General features: G+C 43.8%; 2 protein-coding genes across 3 annotated transcripts; one reads left to right on the top strand and one right to left on the bottom strand.

Annotated features, from left to right (window-relative positions):
- Window positions 1–5,454: 5,454 nt before the first annotated feature.
- fam78ab (family with sequence similarity 78 member Ab) lies at window positions 5,455–15,964 on the bottom strand. The gene is made up of 3 exons (XM_047570073.1): window positions 15,279–15,964; window positions 14,222–14,525; window positions 5,455–10,030 (listed from the first exon to the last, which is right to left on the bottom strand). Exons 1-3 carry the CDS (start codon window positions 15,490–15,492, stop codon window positions 9,505–9,507), a joined length of 1,044 nt encoding a protein of 347 aa, XP_047426029.1. The 5' UTR covers window positions 15,493–15,964; the 3' UTR covers window positions 5,455–9,504.
- Window positions 15,965–16,401: 437 nt separating this feature from the next.
- Window positions 16,402–23,598, top strand: LOC124996769 (inactive phospholipid phosphatase 7). 2 transcript variants are annotated; one of them, XM_047570075.1, is made up of 3 exons: window positions 16,402–16,544; window positions 16,709–17,453; window positions 22,124–23,598. In XM_047570075.1, exons 2-3 carry the CDS (start codon window positions 16,970–16,972, stop codon window positions 22,510–22,512), a joined length of 873 nt encoding a protein of 290 aa, XP_047426031.1. In that variant the 5' UTR covers window positions 16,402–16,544; window positions 16,709–16,969; the 3' UTR covers window positions 22,513–23,598. The 2 variants fall into 2 exon arrangements, with proteins under 2 accessions (XP_047426031.1, XP_047426030.1); XM_047570074.1 differs by lacking the exon at window positions 16,402–16,544 and having other exon boundaries at window positions 16,557–17,453.
- Window positions 23,599–26,173: the final 2,575 nt, after the last annotated feature.

Genomic DNA, 26,173 nt, shown 5'->3' with positions numbered 1-26,173 from the left:
GAATCAGAAAAAACTTTATTTATCCCCGAAGGGCAATTAGGAGGGCGAAGAGCGGTACATAAAATAAGAGCAAGAGAATAAGATAACAAAAGACAGCAGATAAGGTATGACAAATAAATAAATATAATAAATAAAGTGAGGCATGCTTAAAAAAAAATACAGTGTGAAAAATACAATAAGTGACATTGTAGTTAAAGTGTCAAAGTAGTATTGCACAAGAGGTAGTATCGGCAGTTCCTGAAATACTCAGACCAGCCTGTCTGGCACCAGCAACCATACCACGTTCAAAGTCACTTAAACCACCTTTGCTCCCCATTCTCGATCCTCAGTTTGAACTTCAGCAAGTTGTCTTGAACACCTCTACATGCCTGAATGCACTGAAGTCCAGCCATGTGATTGACTGATTAGCTATTTGTGTTAACAAGCAATTGAACAGGTGTACCTAATGAAGTGGCAAGCGAGTGTATAGCCATAACATTCAAGGTCGTAAGCATTCTAATAATGCCTTTACATTATTAGTGAATTAATTAATAATTAACAATGAAGGCAGTGTTACCTTACCGAATCAATAATATTACATTAATATGAGCATCTTATGATAATCTTATTGACACGTTGTAATTTTAATTATTTTATAGGCATTTATTTAGGCTCTAATATATGCAAACATCCTACCACCATTCTCACTAGGAATTCTATGTACCAGCACTTTACATTGGGCACTTTTTTAACTAGCTCTTTACATGAGGAGCACATTATAGATTGCGTTTGTGGAGTTTGATGTCATAGACATCTTTGTGTGTCCTGTGGGTCTGCGTCGGATGTTTTGTATTTTTATTTCGGACTATAGATGGACATTAGCTTTCTGCTAAATCTGGTGCGCACATCTATTTGTGTCTTAGGTTAGATGACTTGGCCACCTACGCTTGTGGACCAAAATTAATTTATGTACTATTATCATTTATTTTTGACGACTGACTGTCACTTTGATTATTAATACTGTTTTACTAGTCAAACAAGACTCGGTCTTGTTTCTTGTCCCCGTGGACTGTTTACCTACAACCAAAACCCTCTCAAAAATGACTGTGTCAAGATATCTGTTCATGACGAGAACTCACTGCACTTTTGCCAAAGCTTATTGATATATGGAGACGTGGCACATCACACCTGCTGCCTACAGACAAATGAGCCTCTAATGGGGTCACTTGAAATTATGCGGGGAAAGAACATCGACATGCCCTCATCCCGCTGGATTTCTCAACCTTCTGTAAGCTCCTTTAAGTCGCGGAACCGTGGGGAGAGAAATTTAAGTGATTATAAACCGAAAGAGGTCTAAATCTGGTGTTTTATTCATATGAATGAAGGTATTAATATTCATAGAAGTTAATTAGGATCCGGGCAGACTCGGGTCACATGGGTTGTTCAGTTTAACGTCTCGCAAAGCAGTTGGGCTGATAATTGCGTGAAGGGTCTTGATGCTCTCCCTCCGGAGCTGCTGCTTGAGATGTCTGAGTTTGTTACAAAAGGCCTCGGCAGAGTGTGGGAGGAGTGGGATCCAGCTGCATCACATGCTGTAATTACACTGATGGCTGTTAAAGGTTGCCTATAAGTACCCCTGTCCCAGCTTGTGGGATGTTCAGCGCTTAATGACTGTCGTTAATTTAAATGGAAAATTACACTCTATGCTGAGCAGTTATTGTCCCGTTTCAAGGATTAGCCCGGAAGCCCAGATATACGTGTTGTTTGAACACATCAGTCATCGTTACGTAACCGGGTTGCAGGCTTTTTTTTTTCCTGATTTGTTACAGTATTTCATTGCATCATATTTTCTGGATGGCTCCTGCAGGTTTCAGAGGTTTTTAAAGTGACCACAATGACCCCTAAGAATCTTAGGCGCTTAACCCCTAAATTCTTGCATGTATGTTCTACGTATGATTTATAGTTAAATGCTGCTAGGAATCACTAAAAATACATGTTATGACAATAGATTGCTTTTATATTTTTGCATGTGTGCATTTGGAATTAAACCCCTTCACATTTAACTCACTGAACCTTGCACAAGTTGCATCTCTGACACTAAAAACAGGGATCTTAAACATTAGGAAGGAAGCTGTCGTACCGATTGTTCCTCCCTTCACAAATTTGCCCTGTTCTTGTTTATTGAGATCCAAACTGGCTCGACAGGATATTGCAAGTTCAAAAGCACACGGAGACCCGAGCACGGTCGTTTCATAACGGGCGTAAATCATTTTTCAATTTTGGTGAGAGCAATCTGAGGCAGTGGTCGTCCTCTGAAATTTTACCCTAATATTAATTCATCGCTGTCTTTTCCGCAGCAGAATTCTTGCCTTATCCTCGATTTTGAATGCGAGGCGTAACTCTAATCTTAGCACACTGTTTACTAAAGCCAGCGCCATGGTGGGAATTGTGCAGAGATTGAGGTCATGTCTAAGTCCCCACATTGCGCTGTGATTAAATCTAAAAATATATTAAGTGTTTTTCATATTAAGTCCAAAAATATTGTGATCATATTTTATAATTCCATCTGTTTCTCTCCTTTTTTAAATTGCAAAGTTAAAGAGGTTACAAACCCCCCAAATACCCAGACAAAAGCAACCTTGATGTCCGCAGTGCAAGCTTAACAAACATCTATTTCCTCACTGTACACAATTTAGAATGTATAAGTACTGACTTGTTATATTTGCAAGTTTTCCAAAACTAAAGTGAGAACCTATCGTTCAGCTCCAGACAACAAAGTAATAAATGGTAGAGGTCAGTCCTGGTAAAGATTAAAGTCCTGTCGAGCTAAAATAGCCAGGCTGGCTGGATCCTGTGTATCGGTGGCTAATGAGCCTCGGTATTGTCTCTGAGATCACAAAGAATGACAGAGAGCAACTTTCAACACTGACACCCTTGGGAGTATTAATAGCACCGCCTGGTTCCAAAGATACAGCGGTGCGGTGATTATGTGGTATTACAAAGAGGGACAGGTGAACGTGTGCGGGGAGACACTGCGACATGCTCGCAGACTCTGAGCCATGTAAATATAGCCGTGAATGTGCAGTTCAGGAATGTGGCCCCGGGATAGCAAAGACAGTGGAGAGACTGTGTATCTGGAAGTGACTCCGCTGAACATACAGAGGCTTATTGTCTTGTCTTATTGTGAATCCCACAAACAGGCAAAACCAGCAATCTACTACTCTCATGAACAAAGGTCGCCCAAGAACCTTGTAGATTCTTCTCTGCTTTGAACCTATAGTTGTTTAGTAAAAATACACCAGTGAAACCCCAGTATTGCGCTATATATACACCGCTCAGGCTTAACATAATGACCACTGACAGGAGAAGTGAGTAACATAGACCGTCTTCAGTGTTCTGCTGGGAAACATTTGGACCTGGCGTTCATGGGGATGTTACTTAGACATGTACCACCCACCTAACTCGCGCTAGTGCTGTTTATAAATATACATTATTATTATCATTTTGCATTCAATATTAAGCTATCCTTTATCCCTTTACTAAAATATGTTGGATCATGTTAATGTGTATTTAACGAAATTTACATTTGTGGGGGAAATTAAAAGAAAAATATACAAAAAATGTCTTTTCAACCAAAGATTTTCCGACCCCCTGCAGTACCCCCCGTTTGAAGACCCAATGGTTTAGGAACAAGTCCAAAAACAGCACAAGGTGTTGACCTGGCCTCCACATTCACTAGATCCCAAACTGATCAAGTATCTGTGGGACGAGTAGGGATGGGCACCGGTAAGAATTTCATTGATACCGATGCCATTATTGATTCGGTTTTCTGTAAACAACACAAATTTTATTGAGTTTCCTAACGAGAAATAAGAGTTTGTGTAAGTAAACAAATAGGAAATTGGTCACTGGATCCTCACTAGCACCGCTCTGCAGAGACTTGTTGCACTTGTTGACTGGAGATTGGCAAACACATGGAACTCTCTCTATTTAATGCCGTGCGTCGTCGACGAGTGCTTCGGCGCATTGGTGGTGTTGCCGTCCTTGCTTGAAATGATGGTGCAGCATATCGATGAATTGCAGTAAACCCGTTCTTGATGCCCTAGGAAGAAACCTGATCCGCAGAGGCCCCTCCCCTCAACCCTTAGGACCCAAAGACCCCCATTCTTCTCTGCCTCGTCTCTTTTTGTATTGCTCTCTGCCGCAGCCATTAACAAAATGTGCCCGATACGTAGCGAGGTAACATCCATAACCGTGCTGTAGAGGTCCTTTGACTCAGCGCGTCATACAGTGCATCATGTACCTCGACTGTGTATGTGTAGCCTCTGGGATTTGTTTGTACGCATGCAGGCTTTCAAGGTTTTTCAGCACTTAAGACTGCATGTCTTTGTCCATGGCTCAGGGAATGTTTGGTCGGTTTGATCTGAGCAGACTGAAAGGGCACAGAGCCCGGCATGTTTGGAGAGAAAAACAGCCTGAAGTGGCTCATGAATGGATGATAGCTGTGTACTGTATATGCAGTATAATTAGTTACAGGAGGAACGTGTACAGTATGTGTAGCGAAGGGTCATCAGCATTAATGTAAATCTATCTGATTCTAATAATAGTAAAGAAGGCTTTAAAGTCCCCATACTGCAGCTAGTAGTTGCTACTTGCTTCTGCACAGTTTTGCGGTAAAATATTGTTAGGGAGTCTGCATCCTGCCCAAAAAGCCAAGTATGCTCTGATTGGTCGGGGACGTAGGGACACAAACGTTTGTGTGTTGAACTGGATGCAGTATTAGTACACACACACCGGAGTGCAGGATGAGTCATCAGCATGGCTGAATGGTTTCCCAGAAAATACATATCAGTTCCATTTAGAACCATTTAGAATACCTACAAAACCATTTTTTGGGCATTGTTCGCTCAGATACTGGTGACATATAGTGCATCAGAAATCATTACGCTTGATGACGAATATGGCTGAGATTTGTTTTTCAATAACGTCGCGTTAATAAGATTGGCATCCTCAAATCCATACCTTTGCTTTAATAGTCTTGTTCAAGTAGAGCCCCTCCAGCTCTGAGTGCATCAAAGCGAAGAGCTTGTTTTGGTGTTTGTCCAAGGACCGTTGTTCTGCAAATTGTCCTCTGGGTTTTGTGTTGTGCCGCGAGCATCTAAGCTGTCTGGAATGAGGAGCGTCTGTAGAAATCCGATCTCTAAAGTCACTTTTGATATAAAACAAAGTGTAGCCATTAAGGAGTGTCATTGCTATTGGGTGGGGGTGCCTGGTCTGGTTGAGGTGGGTGGTACATCTTAATAAAATCCACATGAATCAATGCCAATGCAAGAGTTTCCCAGCAGAACATTGAATTGTCACAATCATGTCGATGGTTTTAATGTTGTGGCTGATCAGTTCATGTACTATAGTTTATAATCCATCGTCATTAAGATATACCCCCACATGCGGGCTCAAAGAAAAGCAAAGGCAACACACAGTATTCGTACATTTTATTCATTCATGAAAAAGACATTTCTTTTAATATAATCTGTTTTTTTCAGGGATGGTTTCCCCCAACGTTGTGCATTTTCACAGTTTTAAATATTTGCCAGAACTGACCCATTTTTCAAGTATTGGTTTAGAAGTAAGAGCTGAAAAACAATGAACATTCTGCAATTTCCAGTGCTGTATTTCCAGAAACCAAAACAAACACACGAGACGCGTACTTTGTCACTCGTATTTTCGTTTGTGCTACTTTTTCGGGTTCTGTTCAAAACAATGAATTATAGTTTCTGACGTACGGACGAGAGAAAGATGCACCCACGCTAACTTCAGATTTTTATGGGACTGAACCAAAAGTTTAAAAAAAAAGAAAAGAAAAAAGCCAGGAAATGAAGGCCGGCCGTCCTGAGTGTGAATTTGGTTTGAGCGAAAGTATGACGATCCACTGATGTCTCACGGGTATAAACAACTGTATAAAGACGTGAAGCAAAGGCAGCAGCCCTCGGAGGAACTTTTAAAGGTGTGGGTTTAGGAGAGGAGTCGTCCATTCACTTGGCACAGACCTAGAAGCGTGCCCACGTCTTGCATTTGTTTCGGTTTCTCCGTTAGAGCCAATATACATTGGTATTTAATTAAAAACAAGTGAAAACATTCCTGTTACGAAGTGCCAAGAGGTTGTTGTCCTACTGCATAGTTTTGGCGTTGTCCAATTTTGGCACTTTTGTTCATCTGCGGATAATTTAAGGAAGCATATAAAGCCTCTATGCCCTTTGCCTATATTATAACATGAAATGCTGCTTGTAGATGACAAGCCCGTGGCCTGAGGAGATGTATATGCCTTCCCTGTTGTTTAGTAAACAGGTGTGTTTGTGCATATGGCTTTGCAGCATGTGCTTGTGTTCAGTCGGGCCACGTGCAAGGCTGATAAATGAGTTCACGCTGCCTGTGTGACACTGCTGTGACAATCAGATACCACGCCAGGCCTGCTCCTTTCCCCTCAGGGTGTTTATGCGTGTTTGCGAGGGCAAGCCCGGTCCCCGGCTTCATGACAAGGACACAACCTCCCCTGCGTTCGTGTTTGTGAGAGATAGTGTCGTGAGTCGGCGACGGGAGAAGCACACCGAGCGAAACTCCTCAACCCGCCTAAGTCCCATCAGCGGGACACAAAACGCACACTGAGACTTTACGCGCCGTCCGGCTCGAGCGCTGTCCGCCTCACGAAATAAAGCGACGCCGCGCTGCGCTAGGTTCCCAACGTGAGCTTCCTCTACGGCCTTCAACACGAGCCGCGAATCGAAACGGCTTGCGCCTGACATCCCCCTTTGAAAATGTCAATGTTATTTTAAGCCGGTATTAATGTCTGAATGGATCCAATTTGTTGTCACCTTTATATTCGTCCCCCTCCTACGCGGACATTTAAGTGCACGCTGTACATTTTAGGACAGTGGCGGCTCTTCGCACACACACACACACACACACGGCAAAAACTTTGCCCCAGACCTTTGCTATTTGACCTCCATTAAACCTCAGCCGTGACTCCAGCTAGCCCTTGAGATGTGCAGCGCGACTCTGCACAGTTCAGTCCATCTAGGGCATCGAAGTGTGTCAGCGCCGATCTAATTATGACACCAATAGCCTCTTACCTCTCCTTCACAATGTCTTGTGACTCCGCCTGGAGCAGAGGCTATCTCGGACAGGAGTGTCGGGAGCCTAGACATGTATGAGCGAGGCGTCGGCTCGATGTTATTTGGTATCTACAGAGCCTTCTCCAAAGAGCGGTGTAAGGTTCTTACACTTCTGTTTTTGGATGGTTTAAGTAAATCAGATAAAAGGTGACTCTCAGAGGTGACAGCGACTAAATGTTTAGCCCGGCTGGCTTCCGTATTTCTAGATCGCTAAACTATGCTAAGCTACGCTCTCTCTGCAGAATCCCAAGTGTGTTCCCCAAGGAAATCAAACTTAAAAACATGAAAAGGGACGTGATCTGAACCAACCCCGGCGGACGATTGCTGCGGTCAGTAAGAAGAAGAGGCTTATACAGCAGCAGCAGGAGCAGCAGCCTACAGAGCTTGGGAAATGCATGAGCATATCAGACTTGCATGCAAATTATCTCTTTGGTTGGAGCCAAATGGACACAGCGACTAGGCACAATGAATTTGGAAGGTGTCTCTATCATCCGAAAGCAAACTCTTATTTTTTTTCCCCATATGACGTATGAGAGAAAAAACAAATTCAGCCTCCTTCTTTGGGCTTTGAAGAGCAGTTTGCGTTTGCAGCCGAGCGGAGATTAACATTTACGCGGGCATCCTTTCATTGATATTTGGCCGCCTGTTTACGCCTGTGTGGATGTGTCTTGCGTTCTGCCGCCGGCGGAACAAAGGGAGACAAGCCCCACATTTCTGCAGCGAGAGCCACAACCGGCGAGGCAGAGAAGTGGGTCATCTATATGCCAGCCGAGCAGCCGGCATCAAACTCGCATGCCTCCCGCTCTGCCTTTCAGCCCCGACGGCAGATAAAAAAGTGAGAGACAGAGGAGGGGAAGGCAGGGGAGAGGAAGCGAGAAAGTGGGAGGAGGAATACCGCTGTAGATAAGGATTAAAGGGGGAGAAACGGTAAAAAAGTAAATAAAATAAAATAGAAAAGACTGTTAACATGAGAGGAAGATGATTGGATTTAATTGTATAGAGACAAAAGTGATGCTTTTGTTTTAAAGGTAGGCATCAATAACACACACAGTCCCCGTGAGATTCTCTTAAAAGTTGACAAAAGATGGCAAGAAGCAGATTGCACAGAGCAGACAGACTGCTGCTTTTATTCTCCAGTTGTTAAAAGTTATTGTGTTGATCGTTCAACGTGAGCGAAACAGTTACTCGTCGTGGCAATAAGGCAAGACAGGACGGATGAAAGGCCAAGGGGAAGGAAGTAAAAAAAAAAAATGAAAAGAAAAGAGGGGGGCCCTGAGATGGAGTGATGCACAGAAAGGAAAACGTATTTTCTGCTGTTTTAGTTCTACGGCAAACAGAGTAAACTGACTGGACCGAGGTCAGCTGCGGAGGGTTTTTTGGGTAGCCGTTTGTTATTGCGTGTCGGGTTTTGTTGTTCAGACTGCTATTGATGGCTTTTCCTCTCCATATATTCGTCTGCGCAGAGCATCTGTTGCATAATGCACTTGAAACTCGACTCGTCGGTTCGGTTGAAACACTCTGACGGAACATAAAAGCCTAGGTTTGTATCATTTTTTTTTTTCCTGTCCTATCATTCCTGTCCTAAACCCACACAACGCGCCAGCACCGACAGTCAGGAAGGAAACGGGACCAAATGACTAAATACTGCATTGCACTTTGTTTAAGGCTAAAAAGTTTGGAAAGCAATGTAAACTTAAGGCAGCATGGATTGAATGTCTTGCATGTTTTTTTCTTTTTCTTTTTTAAAAAAAAAGTACTAAAATCTACTACGTCAACCAACGCAATTCGCCATGTACGTAACACAACATCAAACGTAATTAAATGCACTCCCTTCGAACCCATAAATAAAAACACAACTGGTATTCGTACACAAATTTTGTGCATATCCATGTGTTGTAGCGCGTGCGCCGACATGGTCGTGTAAAATACTTGAATGCACCCACACTCACAAACCCTACGTCGCTTGGCCCAAACAGCCAAAAATGTAAAAATTAAAAATGATCATTTTTGCAATTTAGCACAGTGAGACCCGACCCAGTTTTTGAAGGTAGAATGGTTGCAGTTCAGTTCGTTCACTCCAGTTTAAAAAGTCCGCTCGAACCCCCACCCCACCCCCCCACCTCGAAACGACAGCTGGTCTTTTTTTTTTTCTTTTTTTTTTTCTGTCAGCGCTGGTTTCCTCTGTCAGTCTTTTTGAAACACGAGAGAAGAATATAGAGGCGAAAGGCGGGAGGGGGGGGGAAATAAATAGAAGAAGGGTTGAAGCAGTGAGAGCTGGTGAGGAGAAAAAGAAATAAAACAAATAAAGAGATGATACTGTTAAGGTATCGAAGGCCAGTCTGGTCAGTGAAGCAGGTCAGTACTTGGGTGGGATGACCACCACGGGGTCACCGCTCTTTGGCCGCCACATCAGCACCTGGGCGTCGTTGGCGTTGGGCTTGACCATGGCGTTGGGGGGGATGGGCTCGTTCTTGCCGAGGACCTGAGGCTGCTCCTGGGCCACGGGCTCCTTTAGCACGGCCCTCTGGCCCAGCGGCTTCTCCGGGTCCACTTGGATGTGGAGGCGCATCCTCCAGCGGACCGTCTGCAGGACGAGCGCCTCCGAGGTGGCCTGATTGATGGCCACCAGCCAGGTGGTGAAGCTCTGGTCGCGGCGGATGCTGCTGAGCTGAGGCACGTTGCTGTCGCTGACCGGCACTCCCCAGGTCACGCTGGGGTAGAAATTGTCATTCATGCTAACAGTGAATTTGCTGTCCTTCTTGGTGGGGCCCACAACGGTGCAGGTCTCCGTGGTGTTGCCGTACCACGGGTAGTTGACCCCGTCTGAGTCGCTGATGGCCTGGATCTTTCCGTCGCGCAGGTCGGGGAGCTCCCAGCTGGACCTGGAAGTATGAAAATGGGCATAGATGAGGAGTTACCCACAAATGGAGCCTTCGCCTTTTGAATATTGTTGTAGTGAACATTTCGTTGGGTTTCATCATGGATTGACTCTGGCGTAGTAAACACAAGCAAAAGGTTCCTCGTGTAAAACTGTCTCCTTTTTATATAAACAGTGTAAAATTAGCATCTCCGCCTTCATATCTTTGTATATCTAACAGGACAGAAGCCTCACAGTTGGTTGTTTCCGGCAATTTTCATCCCACTGATATAATTTACAATGCCAAGGTTAAAAAAAAAAAAAACAACACACACACAGACGTGGATACTGATCGCCTCAAGTGATCCGGTACCTCTAGCCCGTCTAGTCACCCATCGATTTTTCACCCCACAGCGGGAAACAGATTACCTGTATTCCCTGAAATCGAGGGTCACCAGCACAGATAACAGTGTGATCGCCAGCCACATGACTCACTGTCTGCTTGGCCTGGCTCCACATTGTGATTTATGAATTCACCCAGGGGGTGAGATTAGCATGTCAGGCATGATAATAGCTCGACCTTGTGCCTCTGTGTGTGTGTGTGTGTGTGCGCGCGTGTCGGCGGGCATGTATGCTTTCGTGTGCGCATGTGTGCAATGCGCATTTCTATTCCGAAAGATTGCATAATCCTCTTAACTCCTCCTAAACAATTTGCTCCCCTTTGTTGTGAACTCAGACGACACAAAGCAGATTTCTTTTGGTTTGCAGTTACATAAATCTGAAGCGCTTCCTCCGCCAGATGTGAGCGCACATCAAGCGGGGGGTAGACTGCACACAGGTAAAATGTGGACTCTCCTCCACCCGCTGAAGAACTTTGATCATGACTGGATAAAGCGTTGCGGAGGCATGGCTCACTTCCTGTTTGCGTCTCCGCCGCCTGCTTTGTTGCAGTCAGACAGTCGGCAGAAAGAGGTGCAGGCTTGCTAAAAATGACTCAGTTCCATCTTTTTAAAATCTGCCGCTCAACTTTATGTATATATTCAACATACAGCTTTATCTGTAGGTTGAATGAGCTGCAACGCCACTGCATGGAAGCACGTTGGCCAGTGAGCAGAGAAATATGGGGAAATAACTTCAACTAATGGCACGAAGAATAGTGAGCTGGCAGCTAACATTGAGGCATAAATGGTCAAACCATCGACTTGGCCAACTGTATGATGACAAACCCTTGTAACAACACCCACTTTTTGTGTACATAAAATGCATATAACCTAGAGTTAAATCAGTTCTCACGATCACACTTGCAACGCGACGACGCGCTGTGTTAAAAAAGAAGGGCTGTACAACGGCACATGGTTGCAGTTTCCTGTTACTATGCCTGTGCCCTTAAACCGCTGGTGATTTCAAGCACATCAAAACTGAAAGCTCCCCAGCAAAAACGAGCAAAAAAAAAACCCCAATAATTTTGTCTTAACTAACTTCAGTTGGAGCCGCAAAAACCCTCTGTGATGAGTAATTTGATTAAATCCTGGGGCTTTGTAGAAGCACTTGGATCAGCAGATGTTTGCACTTATTTGAGAATTTACAAGTGTCATCGAACAAAAGCAGCGTGGGAGCGACCCGTTTCCTGTTTCTGCAACTTTTCTTTTTGAATGGAGGAAAAAGAAATCCGTTCATAAGACCTAATAAATGTGTCCAAGAGACGCTTTTGAGAACCGTGTAGGAAGAAAATTAAAGAAACAAGGTGCTGATGCAATCCCTTGGTTGGATACCGTCCTTAGATTAAGTTTCCTGCTAAACAGGATTACAGTTCATTCTAAGAAACTTGTTTTTTTTTTTGTTTTTTTAGAAATATACCCATTTCCTTTTCTTTCTTTAGTTTTTACTTTCACTTCAGTATGCTCTCGAGCTGCCAAACCTACAAAACCGTGTAAGGCTCGGTAAGGCCTGGGGCTGCAAACGGGGAGGGGAAGCGACGAATGTGTACAGAATCCTGAGCACACCATCCGAAGCCAACAGAGAAATCATCCACATTTACCGTCCTCAGCTGTTGTGCCCAATTACGGCACGCCGAAGCTTTATTAGCATCAAAGGGACTACTTAGTATGAGAGCCCGGGCAGTCAGAGCGGACTCGTCCCTCGCATCCTAAAGAGCAGTGGGGGCTTCAGCCGTGGGCTGGCATTTCCTCCTCCATGTTCTGTCACTATTTGGCTTTTCTCTGAAAAGTTTAATGAGTTTGATGTTGGAGTACATATTTGAGCGCTCGGGCTACGGGGATTTGCCTTTGTAAACACAGCCGCAAAGGTGGAAGTCTGCATTTCTACACCCTACGAGCAGCGCTGTAGCACATCCAGTACGTTCGTGTTTGTTGGGTCCAGTTTTGGTTGCTGTTCTTGTTTTCTTGGTGTGATATGTCTGCCCTTACTGTGCACTAGTGTGATTTTGACAAGGTTTTGAATCTTTTTAGGAGCAGTGAAGCTGTGCGGTCTCATTGTTGGTAATCTTTGACGAAATCTTTGGGCGACCAGGAAAACATTAGACGCTTTAGTCGTCGGTTGAAGCTCGGATTGAGGAAAAAGTCAATATTCGCTTTGATTAAAAAGGCGAACTGAGGCTATAGTCCTGACTGCAGTGGTGCAGGTCCAATACCGTGGCCTTTAGTGCATGTCACCCCCCCTCCACACACACACACACACACACACACACACACTTGCTTCCTCTTTTTCTCCACTGAAAATATAAAAAATAACATGAAAAAAAGCAGTAACCGGAAACAAAAAAGACAAACTCTTAAAGGGAAATTAGGGTTCTCGCTCTCACACATAAACACAAACACACACACACACACATTCGGTGCCATACAGGGGTGTGGGAGTCCGGGAGGGTGCTGTGCCCCTAATCTTGGTCGTGCAGAACTCAGACATCCTCTGCTGCAGTGTCGGCAGATAACGCGTATTCCAGATCGACTTGCGGTTACGTGGCCTGAGATAAAGCCCACTTGAATAACACAATAACACATAATGAGGGAAATAGGAAGAGAAACGGACGCAGAATTTCAGCAAGAGCGTTAACACTCACTCCAAACCTGAAGTTTGTTTTTGTTAATGGCCACTGGTGCAAAAGATCCGAAAGGTCGCAGCAATTATTTTCCATCGCAGTGTCCTCGTCTCGAATATGTCAGGTTTTAAAAGCACTCCGTTGTACGCCTGCAGGCGAGGTACAGCTACCTCCAGGCGAGCCCATTCATTTCAATTATCTCTCATAATTAGCTCTTCTTAAAAAACAAGTGTTTATTTGCAATTGACTGCGTGACACAGGCCGGTGCTGTCGTTCAGCTTATGCAACCCAGTTTCCCTACTGTGGGTTATTTCTCCTGAAGAGTAATTTTAGCATTATTGCAATACAAAAAAAAAAGGGGAACTGTGACAATTTCACAGCTCAACCCACAGTGTTACACAGGAATAAAGATATTCTTTCACTGGGTGACTCTGCTCTGTCAATTTTAAGACTTTGCTGACAGATGCGTCTTTGAGCTAAGTTTTGTTTCCCAAATTTCCAAACTGGTTAGACTTTATCTACATATGGTATCTACATACATCTGCATACAGACTGTTTGTGTTCAAAGTTGTTGGCATATATATTTGGATGGAAACCACTTCTAACCGCCTTAAGTGTTGGATGCACCCAATGTAGCCTGTACGTGTCAGCAGTTTAAAAATAATGCATAACCACTTATTTAAAGTAATGGGGAACTATTTTAATAATCAGTTTACCACCTCTGGCCTTCTACATTAAGAGGGCGGACAGAAATGTAGTTGCCTTCCTAAAGCTGGGAAATCTAGCTGTGAAATTGCAACTCCTGCGCCATTTTAATGCCAATTAATACAACAAATGTGCAGATTATTCAGTCCCAAGAATAACAGTGTAGTTTCAATTTAGCAGCATATTATCTGTGAATATCAATCAATTCAGAAAAAATCTTTAGTCTTACAGTAACAGTAAAAATCTAGTAACAGTAAAATCTAATTTAAATACAAAGTAAATGAACAACCCTGACCTGAATTATATATAGTCTGAATTGAGGTCAATGTGTCAGTTGCTGCAGAGAAGAAACCTAAGAAAGGTGTTATTTTTTTTTACTGAACACATTCTCATCATCTAAATAAAGCAACAACAAGAAAGAAAGAAAGAAAGAAAGAAAAACACGATACTCACATCCCTTTGTCGCCATACGTATTGTAGAACTCCATGTGGTTGCACGCTTGAATCCAGCCGATGGTCCACGTCTCTTTAGCGGCTACTGGCGGCACCAGGACTCGGGCATTAGCTCGGAAGTGCGGCGTCCGGTAGCGCAGGACCACGCTTGACGCCTCGTCGATGCTGGTAGGGTTGGAGTCGATGGACGTGTTCAGCTCCAGGACGATGATACTCTCTCGGAAACTCTTGGGCTTACACCTGATACTCTGGATGCAGCCCATTGCATTAAATAGCAACACAATCCACAACAACGTCCAGAGGTCTGGAGGAGAAGAAAGACGCATGGAAACAGCAAGAGAATCACCACAGATGGATCCACATCATTTTTTGTTTCTTTGTTTTTCCTCCAGAAGATTTTTTTTTCTAAAAAAGAGTTTATATGCAAACACAGCTGATCGCCTCATAAAAAAGCCATGCACCTTTCATCAAAAACTATTGTCAGGAAAGAAGAAGAAGAAGAAGAAAAAGAAGACGGGCTATCGAAAATATCTGTAGGGCGCATGCTTTCCGGTGCGTAAACGAAACTTTTCTTATTCATGCTGTCATGTTGCAGCCTTTATAAATGTGCAAAAATAAAAAAATAAATAAATGTGGCTTTTTGGCAACGTGCATCCACTGGAAAGGTGCGTGAGAGCTAAATAATTAACAAACAAACAACAAAAAAAAAAACTACTAATGTTTCATCTGGGCGTCAGATTCTCCGGGCTAACCCCCAGGCTAACTGTGTGCCAAAGAATCACCATCAAAAATGCTGCACTGGACAGCGGACAATTACGAAGGACTGATGGCAGCTCGGAGGCGACGCTCGCGTTACGCGGAGCAGCCCGAACATCCGATCGATCCGCAACAATTGCTCAAAATCGAGAAAGTGTCATTTGACGGTTTGCCCGACGCGTTTACACATTCACGGATTAAGGGCTCGTGCAGTGCAATTACGCGTAAGTGTGCTCTATTTTTAGCCGGCCAAAAACAAAAATAAAGACATGCAAAAAAAAAAAAAAAAAAAGAAGTCTACCTATAAAACAGTCCACTGGAACGTCTCCAGTGTCTTCAGCGGGGCGACATCCGAGGCTAAGCGGCGTCTCGCACAGTTCTTCGGTCAGAGAGGTAATTCCGTTATCTGGCCGGTTATTTCTGCCGCAAATGATTTCCCCCGTCCCGCGGAGAGAGAGGTAGAATTTCCACTTGCGCCGAGACCTAGTCGAGTTTGAGCCGGCGAGCCGCAACATCCAGAGGACACCGCCGGGTCAACTTTTGTGCCCATTTCGCCGGATCCATTCTTCACATTAAAGAAAGAAAAATAAAATAAATTAAAAGAAAATGCATAAAACGCGAATAACGTCTCCTCCGACGGGGGAAACGCCAGCTGTCACATAGTTCGACCGAGCCCGCTGCTGCCGTCCTCTCAGAGGTGGGGATGCAGTTCAGCATAAATTCCTGCACAAGCTGTCATTCCTCCGTGCTCGTCCCATCGCAGCCGCGGCAGGTTCACCCCGCAAAGCATTGGTCTATTTGAGCTGCCAGGGAAGCAGCTTTATAAGTATCGTCATGACGACACTTCCGCCCAGAGCTGAGGCGGAACGCTGGGAAATGTATGCATGAGCGCTCCATATGGGCGCATTCGACCATGAGTCGTTCTGAGAGCGCTAATTATTAAATAAATACACGGATGCTGTTTTGTAAAAGTCTAAAGGGGTAGTGGAAGGGTTTCGGGGTCCGTGATGCAAATAAAACATTATTATTTTGAGAATAGATGATTGATGCAAGATTTAAGTCCATACAATTGGATATAAAAGTATTTAGACTAATTCAATAACTATATAATATAGATGAATAGTTTGTTGCGGGATATTAATCACACATTTATCACAAATCAACCTTATTTCATCTCCATGTTTTATTTAATCTTATTTTATTTTGAATGTTTCGTGTGTGAATCCGGTGGCCCCTCTGTCCCGTCGCTGTCTGTTTAAGCACCTTGGAGAACTCCGCTCCACATCAGAGCGCACCTCTGACGCTGAATCCCGACTTGTGCGTAAACTACGTCAAATACGTGTGGGAACAGCAGATGCTGCGCTAGCTCCGCTGCCCGTGCCGTCGTTGATCTTTTTTGTTGTTGTTGTTGTTGTTGCTCTTGATGATGGCGTTCGCCTGCTGATAACTCGCTCCTTTTATCACCGCAACGCTTTACACCTTCCTCTCTTGGTTTCTGGACCCCAGCGGTGTGGAGGGGGCTGCGTTTCAGAGAGCCGTTGTGCGGTTCGCGTTCACCCTGCGCTTGGTAAGATGACAACAAAGCGTCTTGCGTATTTCTTGCACATTTTTTAGACAGAGCCTGCTTTTCTCGTTAGCGGCGAAGCACCTGTTCGCCGTGTTGTTTTGACATACTGTCATCATGCTGTGATCAAAACATGCTGCTGTTGTTATTTCATCTCCATGCTGTAGATTGGGTTTCACTGGATTGGCCGAGGGACATGCCATTCAATACACCCTTCCTGCCTGCATGGTGTAAACGGCATGGACATCGCGCATTCCAGTGGGTCTAAATATATCTATTAAGGCCAGCGGAGGGGGGAGGACTGGTGAAGAAGTTCTATCCTGGGACATTTCACTGTCGTGGTGAACTCGCACCACTTGAATTATCTTCCGGAGATTGACAATCGGTTATTGTGCACACAGCAGAGGAGAACTTGGCCCTTTGCAAACATGCCCTCGAGTTCTAACGTGAGATCCAGGGCGCGGGAGAGAAACAGCGTCCTGAGCAGACCCGAGTTCATATCCCTCAACCAGCCCCTCCGCGGCGGCGGCGGCGCCGGCCCCTCTGAGAGCCGCGGCAGCTCCAGGCGGCCGGGCCAAATCAAGAACCAAACGAGCCAGCAGAGCGAGGAATCCGCCGACAGTGGCAGCAAGGACCGGAGAGAGTCCACCAAAATGCCAGAGGAAGACTGCATGCAGCTGAACCCTTCCTTCAAGGGGATAGCCATGAACTCCCTCCTCGCCATTGACATCTGCCTGTCCAAGCGCATGGGTGTGTGCGCCTACACGTCGTCCCCGTGGGGAGGCTGCCGCTCCATGGTCGCCCTGCTGGCGCTCACTGGGCACGGCATCACGTGGATCATTGGCACCATTGTGTGTCTCACGCGGAGTAACACTCTGGCGGGACAAGAGGTCCTTGTCAACCTGCTGCTCGGTAAATGCCACACCACATTCACCGACCTCTCCAACAGTAAAGACAGCAGGCATAAGAATGACCCGCACCCACGAGATAATGCACGTACACGGCTGTGCCAAACCTTTTTTTTTTACTGTCATTATTCCTATTTCTTAGGCCATAACGGCATTTAAGTGCATTTAGTTTAAACATCAATGCTTTAATAAGGATATCAATGAATTAGGACATCAAGGAATGCGGGTAGCTCTATATCTGACAAACTATAATTTATAGACGGTTTGTAAATTGTAAATTATATCATTAACATCTTATAGTGTTACTTTATAGAGTCAGAGGTGATCTCATCTTTAAACTGATCCTTATCTTAATACATTAAAGCTGAATTACTAAAAGTTAATGTCACCGTTAAGTCGAACCTTATTTAAAGTGTATTGGAAAGTGATGGATGATTGAAACATTACATCGTTTACATGGCAACAGAGGAAAACCTGAAAATTCTGAGAAAATGTGTCGGTCTTATGTGTGTTAAAAAAACGATTATACAGGTTCATGAATATTATTTAGACTCATTCAGTACGTTGTAATCAAATCCTTTTTTGTGTAGGTTGTTAGCTTTCTATATGTTAATCAAAGGGGAACTTAGGAGGTACACACACCTGCATGTGATGTACCTACAGTGCAATCTAATGCTGCCACACACACGCATGTCTACACTCAGTTACAGACTCGTACTTTTACATTCATTTGCACAACAACTCAAAACCTAAAGGAATCACAAAAAAAGTTTCTTCAGAATTTCCGTCCCGCTGGCTCATACATAAAAACAGTGCTACTAACAGCATAAAACTGGAGCGTAGAACATTTAATACATTCATTCTTGCAGTAGAAAGCGGACTACACAAAATTTCAGAATGATTGTGAGACCTGCGTGTTGGTTTGTTTGTTCATGTACCCATTCAACTGCCCTCACACACAGATTATTGACCAGTACAAATCTTCTGGCTGTAGCCGCATTGAGCTCTGATTGGAGGCCAGTAAATCTCTGGATTTGGGACACAGTTGTATTGTGTTCGGCCGCAAATGCTCATTCATTATTTTTCCATTCAGGGTGATTTTTTTGAAGTCTGTCTGGAGAAAATCTACGGCCATATTTAACACTGGGCGAGGGAATTAATATTTAATGCCGACTGAAAGTTTCGTTTTGTTTTCATCTATCAGGAAAGTAATCAGCCGTGACCGGTCTGTCAGGCTCGGTTTAATTCAGCCCTCTGTTGTGACCACATGGGCTGCGCAGTGTCGAAATATATTCCATGTAGGGTTTCAAAAATGCACAGCTTAGTCGGACAATCTCAAAGACTTGTGTCGAAAGCAGACACAGAGGATGTTCAACATCAGCAGTTTCTGGACTTAGTTCTTCACATTCTCTTCAAAAAATCCAGCCCTAAAGCAGGTGTAGAAGAGATAAAAACACCAGCTGCAGATAATGGTAAAGCAACCTATTTGTGTTTGCTCTAATTAATCAACCTATCCAGAAGTGAGGCCTTAAAGGTATACAGGCCGCCACGACCCCTGAGAAATGTAGCAGTAAATACAGCGAGACTGGGAAAAATGTAGATTATCAGATCAGAATATCAGAATTAAGGACAATTGGACTCAACACTGATCCATACAAACAACCAAATAACAAATGGTCCACAAAGATTGACACGTGGCCAGAAATCAGTTATCCTGACATTTATATGTACCTAATTTCAATTTAAGTATGAGCTTTTGGTACTTGATGCAACACAGCTCCAATGGCTTGGTACTAGAGTACCCCCTTATTTGAGGTGGATTAGCCTCAGTTTCAGTTGATTTCAGTTAATGATAAATTTAGCTAAATAAAAGATGCTAACACTAAGAGTTTCAAATGTGTGCTCTTCCCAATTTTTTCTAAAATTAATCTTACAATTTTTTACGCTATTAAAATCTGCAATTCAAACTAATGCGGCTAACTTGCATAACCTGAATAGTTTCTAAAATACAACCTCTAACTCATATGTCTTCAACAGGGGTTTTGTGACCCCTAGGGGGTCCACGGAGGTACTGCGGGGGGTTGCAAAATCTTTGGTTGATTAGATATTTGTTATGTATTTTTTCTTTAATTTCCCCCCACAAATTTAAAGAGAGCCTATTTATACCTCTGCACTAATTATGACAGGGCTGGCATCAACTATCTGGAGGTCTGTTGAATACGGTCAGTAATTTAAAAACGGTGAATATATTTTTAATTAATTTTTAACAAATTAGTTTGTAAAAATCAGTTGACACATTATTTATTTATTTATTTATTTATTTATTTTATTGACCATTATTAAATGGGTAAATGAAACAAAAGGGGAAAACTTCCAAGGGGGATGAATACGTTCTATAGGCATTGTATATGGAATTACTCATGGTGTTCTTGTATCTTGTAATAAACATAAGTCTAAGACTTAGGAACAGTATCCCATGTACAAAATACGCAGAGAATAATGAAGACTGCACAGTTACAGCAGTGTTCCCCAAATTTTCTACAGTAAGTAGAGTAGAGTAGAGTACAGTAGTTTCGATACAACTTGATATTATGTTGTTTCGGTCGATATCTGAAAGTTATCGAGTACCGACACCCAGCCCTAGCTGGGACTCATAGTTAAGTGTTTAGTGTTATGTTTCAAAGTGCCTGGTTTACATGTGTGCTGACTGCTGCAGCAGATGTTTTCATGTCAGATGCTTAAATCTGCATCTCCATAGGAACCCGACGGTGCACCATTACAGTTTCAGTTTATTTGGGGTTATAAGGAGTGAAAGACGCTGGTCCAGGAGAATTTCAAGTATTTTTATTTTTTTTTAATTAGTCCTTTTTTGGAAGTAAATTAGAACAGCTGCTAAGGTAGCCTTCAGATAAATATCCTCAGCACACGTGTGTGGTTGCGTGTGGGACTGACGCATGCGAGTTCAGCTGAATTCATCATTCTGTAAAACTTGATGTATAGACAGGAAGGAAGACCATGTTGATTTTCCACACAATACAAGTTGCGATGCGTGGCAGCCTGAGCAGTTATCCGGTCACACCTGTTGTGCTTCTTGGAACTGGAGTTTCCATTCTCGATTTAGCAGGTTCCCCTCAAAGGGTAAATCCAAGTTCATCACCCAGGATTTGACTTAACGGCGGAGAGCGCTTTGGCTGCTAAAAACTGACTGTGTTTTTGTGTGATCGGTAACTCTGTGCCGCCTCATTGACGTCTGAGCTTAAAGGTGTCATCCCACTGTGGTTCGCAGATGTTAACCAGCAAAAAAAAAAGTGAGTCTCCGGGGACGGTGCAGGCTGCATCTGAAGGGCATCACCAGCAAACTTACAGCTGATAATATGATGCGTCGTTACTTGGCTCACCTTCTGCTCCGGTCCTTTTGAGACTGCCAGAGAGCACCGTGGGGGCCCCTGCAGTAAAACCCCCCAACCGTCCTCACATCTCATGAACTGTTTCCCCTTTTTACAAGGGCCCGCCTGTCTCTACTACACCTTGCCCATTGCTTCTTTTAGAACCCAGATTTTCTTTTTCACAACGCAAAAATGACACCATCTCCGCAGCCTGCTTTTAAAGAACCGGAGTAGAAGTTAGACTAACAGCGAGGCAGAGATCGGGCCGAGAAGTGGGACAGCGTACCCAATATGTCAGATAACAGGGCGGTTGTTTAGCGCAGGCTCGGTTGAGTGCGCGAAGACGGCAGAGTGGAAGAGAAGTTAAAGACGGCGGGGATATTTTGAGGGGTGGGGTTATAAAAAGGCATCTGCAAATGTCTGGTATGTGGGTGCAGAGCAAATGCTGCTCGGTGCCGTATAGCTCGACGGTTATTCCTGGTCACCGGGATATCTGTTGACACGTTTACTACAGTGGTCCTCTGATTTACTCGGGACATAAAAAAGTCCAGGTAAATCATATTGTCCGCAGGAGCAGACAATGCCTCCAAAAAGAAAATAAACAGACTGACAGAACAGACGCCAAAAACACAACGAAGAGTTTACACGGATCAGGCTTAACATACATAACTTAACAAGGCCGCTTTCCTCTAAATGTTGTGTAGGTCTCCCTTGTGCCTACAAAACAGTGGTGAGAGTGGACATGGGCCTTCTGAGGGTGTCCTGTGGTGTCTGGGTACAGGATGTTAGCCTCTGTGGATCAGGCATGTTCCACTGCATCCCGCAGATATTGCTGCTGCAAACAAACCTGACTTAAACATACATACATATGTGGGATTTCACCTGGGGACTGAATAGACTTTCTTTAGATTTGTGGTGGTAAATTAAAAAAAAATATATATATATAACAAATGAATAATCAACACGGCCGTTCTGGAAGTTACAGATTAATGATACAAAATAGAGCGGAACAGAATGTGGTACCATCTGTACGGGCAATCTCGCTCAGCTGGAAACAGAAACTGCACCCACACACTTAAATTGAGTAGATGAGGTGATGATGCACCAATATTTCCTAATAAGGTGAAGATTTGTGTATAAACCTGTGATGCATAATTGAATTTGTCCTTCTAACTTACTATCTCTGTCAATCCACTTCATGACTCCTCGGATATAAATGAAAAGCACAGCCTCAAAATGAGCCTCTTTATTTTGACTAAACGAGTTCGTCTTTCTCCTTTTCTGACAGCCCTCATCCTTGATGTCATGACCGTGGCGGGGGTCCAGAGGCTGGTGAAGCGGAGGGGGCCCTGGGAGATGACGCCGGGCTTCCTGGACTGCGTCGCCATGGACGTGTACTCCTTCCCCGCGGCTCACGCCAGCCGGGCGGCCATGGTCTCCAAGTTCCTGCTGTCCCACCTGGTCCTGGCCGTGCCGCTCCGCATCCTGCTGGTGCTGTGGGCCTTCCTGGTGGGCGTGTCCCGCGTCCTCCTGGGCAAGCACCACCTGACGGATATGGTGTGCGGCTTCGCCCTGGGCATGTTCCACTTCAGCCTGATGGAAACGGTGTGGCTCTCGTCGAGCACCTGCCAGACTATCATTTCCATCAGCACGTTCAGCTGGAGCCCCTCCTTCTGAGCTCTTCGCGCGGGGCTTAGCACGCAGGGCTCGCTTGACGCTCTAACCCGGCAATATCGAGGACCCGCGCAGGTCTCGCGAAGTTAGTTTTTAAATACAGGCTGCGAACGGAAGGAACACTCATTTTGCGGATGCTAATTTGCATGTTAATACCAAGCAGGTCAGGAGACCTTCATAACTCCTCTGAAAATCTAGCGTCACACGCCTTTACTGCTGCTTAGATTCGATGCAATACTAACAACAAAGAGCAGAAATAGGAAAACTGACAAACAATTTGACGAAGGTTAAGATTTCTTTTTAATTTCTCCTTGTATTCTGGACCGCTAGCTCCATCCCACTTCCACGTTTTTTCTCCCCTCTCTCTTTCCTGCCTTTCTTTTAGTTTGGGATAGTAGAACAGTGAAAGCAACACTGAACAGTTTGGTGGTAGGGCCGTAGTACTCGATGTAACGTTAGCTTATGTAAAGATATCGCTGTGTGGTTACTCCACATCGTTCCCAGTTGGCATGACTGATTATATTTGTGTATTTCTGATGGAATTGTGTTCCTTTTTACTTATTTGTTACTTGCGAATCGGCTCAATTTATTGCAGACGAAATGCCACGCAATTTAGTATTTTTCTTTCCTTCAGTGTGGCATTTGTAATCTAATGAATCTTTTTTTTTCTAATTTAACCATATGGTTATTATTTCACTGCAGATATTTCTCTTCAGCCTTTTTCTGTCATTAGACTCTGCACATTAGCCTAACAGATAGTTTATGTCTGTGCCATATGTCTATGCCCCACTAAACAACTGAAGCGTATGTAGGTGTGTGCGTGTGTGCACGTCAGCACCCTCAGCAAAACAGTGTACCTGCCTGAAATTTATTTTCATTTTTTTCATTTGTTGGTTCGTTTTTTATCGACTTTTGAATGAAATCCGCTGGATTTTTGTGGCGAGTGTATCTCCGGTGCTCTGGTTTGACACGGCTGAGTGCAGTTTAGGTGTAGAGTAGTTGGCTTTGTTCTGTACAGGGATCTGTATGTGATGTTTTTACTTTGCTGCTCCGTCTCTGTAATAAACGAGGTGGGCTGTCGGAATAATACTGATGCCTTTGTGTTTCATTATTTGGGTGTTAGACTCAATTTGGGCCTAGATTAGATTTAGATTGGATGTAATTGACCCAACAAGGGAAACTGCTTGGTCACAGCAGCTCAGTTGCGCATAAAAAAAATAAATAAATAAATAAAAATGTTAAATTAAAAAGAAAATTTCAAATAATAAAATACAGCAGTATAAGCCACAATATACAAGATGTGCATATGTACAAATCTACAAAAAAATAGAAGTATACAGTACAGGTAGGATAAATGCCATGGTGTATTAATGAATAAGATGGAGTTATCTGTTGGGTTGTTGAACAGCTGGGCTGTAAATGGTATGAATTCACTGTGGGAGTGGAGCTGGATGCGCCTGTTGGAGAATGAGCTCCACTGAAGTGGGTGCGAGGGACTGGTATCGCATGCATCTGTAGCATAACACTCCATCTATAATGCAACAGTTTGCAAACATCTTGCATTAAAAGCGTACAGTAACTTGACAAATTACGCCTCGGAGTCAGCTGAATCCCAGAGGAAGCTCAGCAAGTTGAGACACTGCTTTTCACAACAGGTTGTTTTGATCGCCTCCAAGACATCACATGGCCTCGGAGGCACCACGCGATGCGCAACGTGGTCAGCGAAAGAATGAAGAAGCGTGTGGTCTGTTGTAACCATAAGTGATGAGCTCAGCCCAGACACGGTCCTTGCACTCCTTCCGGCAGTGTTAAACCTGACACCCAAAGTGTTGAGGCGTTAAAATATGCCAGAACGAGTGAGCGTCTAATTTAGGATAAAGGCATCCTTACTCATAGCGCAGAAAAAAAGAACGCGCTCCAAGTGGAGTGCTGCTTAAAGATGCTCCGCGCAGCATGCAAAGCAGGGCTCCACTTTACATAAAGCCGGAGTGGTTTGTCACCAGCAGAAAGTTTTTAAGTCTGCCTTTCATGTGCGGCGTTTCCCCGCCTTAATATCACTGCCCGATTACACTTGGCAGATCCAAGCAGTGACCGAGATGGGTGATTGTGCAACTGCGTTTTCCGGCCGTCTTTTTTAAAAGCGTGCGTCCTCTCAGCCTCCTCTCAGACTACTTTCCTGTGACACTGCTCTCTCAACCACAGAGAAATCTGACAGGAAGCAACACCAGCCCTTGATGCCGCGTGCTCTGAAACGGCTTGAGAATAGAAGGAACAGAAACTGGGTTAAAAATACTCCGCTGTAGAATCGGTTACTCGGTTACGGGTGCGCCCGTTTAAAATAAGTTGTGTAAATTTGGACCGCCCCCTAAAAAAAAAAATGGACCCTGAGTTGCAAACTGCGAATCAAATGAAAAAAAAAAGGCCAAAGGCTTTGCATTCTGTTTGCACCGCTCCTGCATTAACTATTCATGCTGCAAACACTCATGTACTTTGTCTTGAAAATGATGTTAGAATGAAACTCGGTTCATTTTTTTTTTACACCCACACTCAATTGGTCATCTACTTCCCGTGAACAACTAAATCTGAGATGAACAGAAAGAAATGAACAGGCTTCCATGAAATTGCCCTAGACCTTCGAGGTGCCCAGACGGTGGCTCTTCACGCTCATTAGTGCCACAATCAGGGCAAAGTTTCTAAATGAGCGTCAGTAATTGCTGTCATGAATGAGAAAAAAAGGTGACTGCTACGGATTAAGAGGACTGTAAGGAGTTTGAATAACCAACATTTCTCAGTGGGAGCTGTTAGTGGTCTCCTCTTGCAAAATCTGTACACGCTGACTTAACCCTCCCTCCCAGTGTGTCTTTCAGTTCTTTCAGGGTTGTGTGTATAAAAGAGAAAAGTGTTTCAGTAGACACCACGACTTTTGCCAGTGACTTCTGTGTATTCTGCAGGTATGGACGCGTTATGAAGGAACCTATCTTTGCAATTGTCGGTAAGTAGATGAATGAAACTTGGATATTTTCCATCGTAGTAATCTGCTGTGTGATAGTTGTGCCACAAAAAGTAACACAAGACATGACAATTTGCAGATTAATGGTTGTACAAATGCTCCCCCTAGTGGCAACTGCTTGATCACACAACGTGAACTATGGGAAATGGACAGTTTGAAAAGAAGTGACAGACAACCTCTAAAAGTTTTTCTTCTTTGTAAACACTTTCTATAATGAGTTAATTGGTGATTTAAAAAATATAAAAGACTGATATCTTCACTTGTCTTCACAAATGTTGTCAAAAATAAGTTGAAGCACACTGAGGAACCATGTGAACCAGATGTAATGCTGACAGTAAAAAAAATAACATGTCCGTTTCTTAGCTTCTGTGTGGTGTATTTAACAAGCACATGACAAATGGCAAAGTAGAGGACGAAAGAAAGGAGTGTCTTGTTCAAATTATTAAAAATTCATTTTCCCATCACTATTTTATCACTTCATAAATGAGGCATAAACATTTATTTGCATAATTACATCATCTCTAAACACAGTTATACTCGTAACCGCTGCTTTATTTTCTGCAGTGTAACCCCTGTGGCTCTCCAGAGTCGCAGATCAGCATATTTGCATGATGGAATTGGAGCGGTTCTTACATTTTACCCAGTGAATTGTAA

The sequence above is a fragment of the Mugil cephalus genome, chromosome 19, assembly GCF_022458985.1.
Source record: "Mugil cephalus isolate CIBA_MC_2020 chromosome 19, CIBA_Mcephalus_1.1, whole genome shotgun sequence".
Classification (NCBI taxonomy): domain Eukaryota; kingdom Metazoa; phylum Chordata; class Actinopteri; order Mugiliformes; family Mugilidae; genus Mugil; species Mugil cephalus.
The sequence above is the reverse complement of the archived record's forward strand: the minus strand, read 5'-3'. Positions and strand labels throughout refer to the sequence as shown.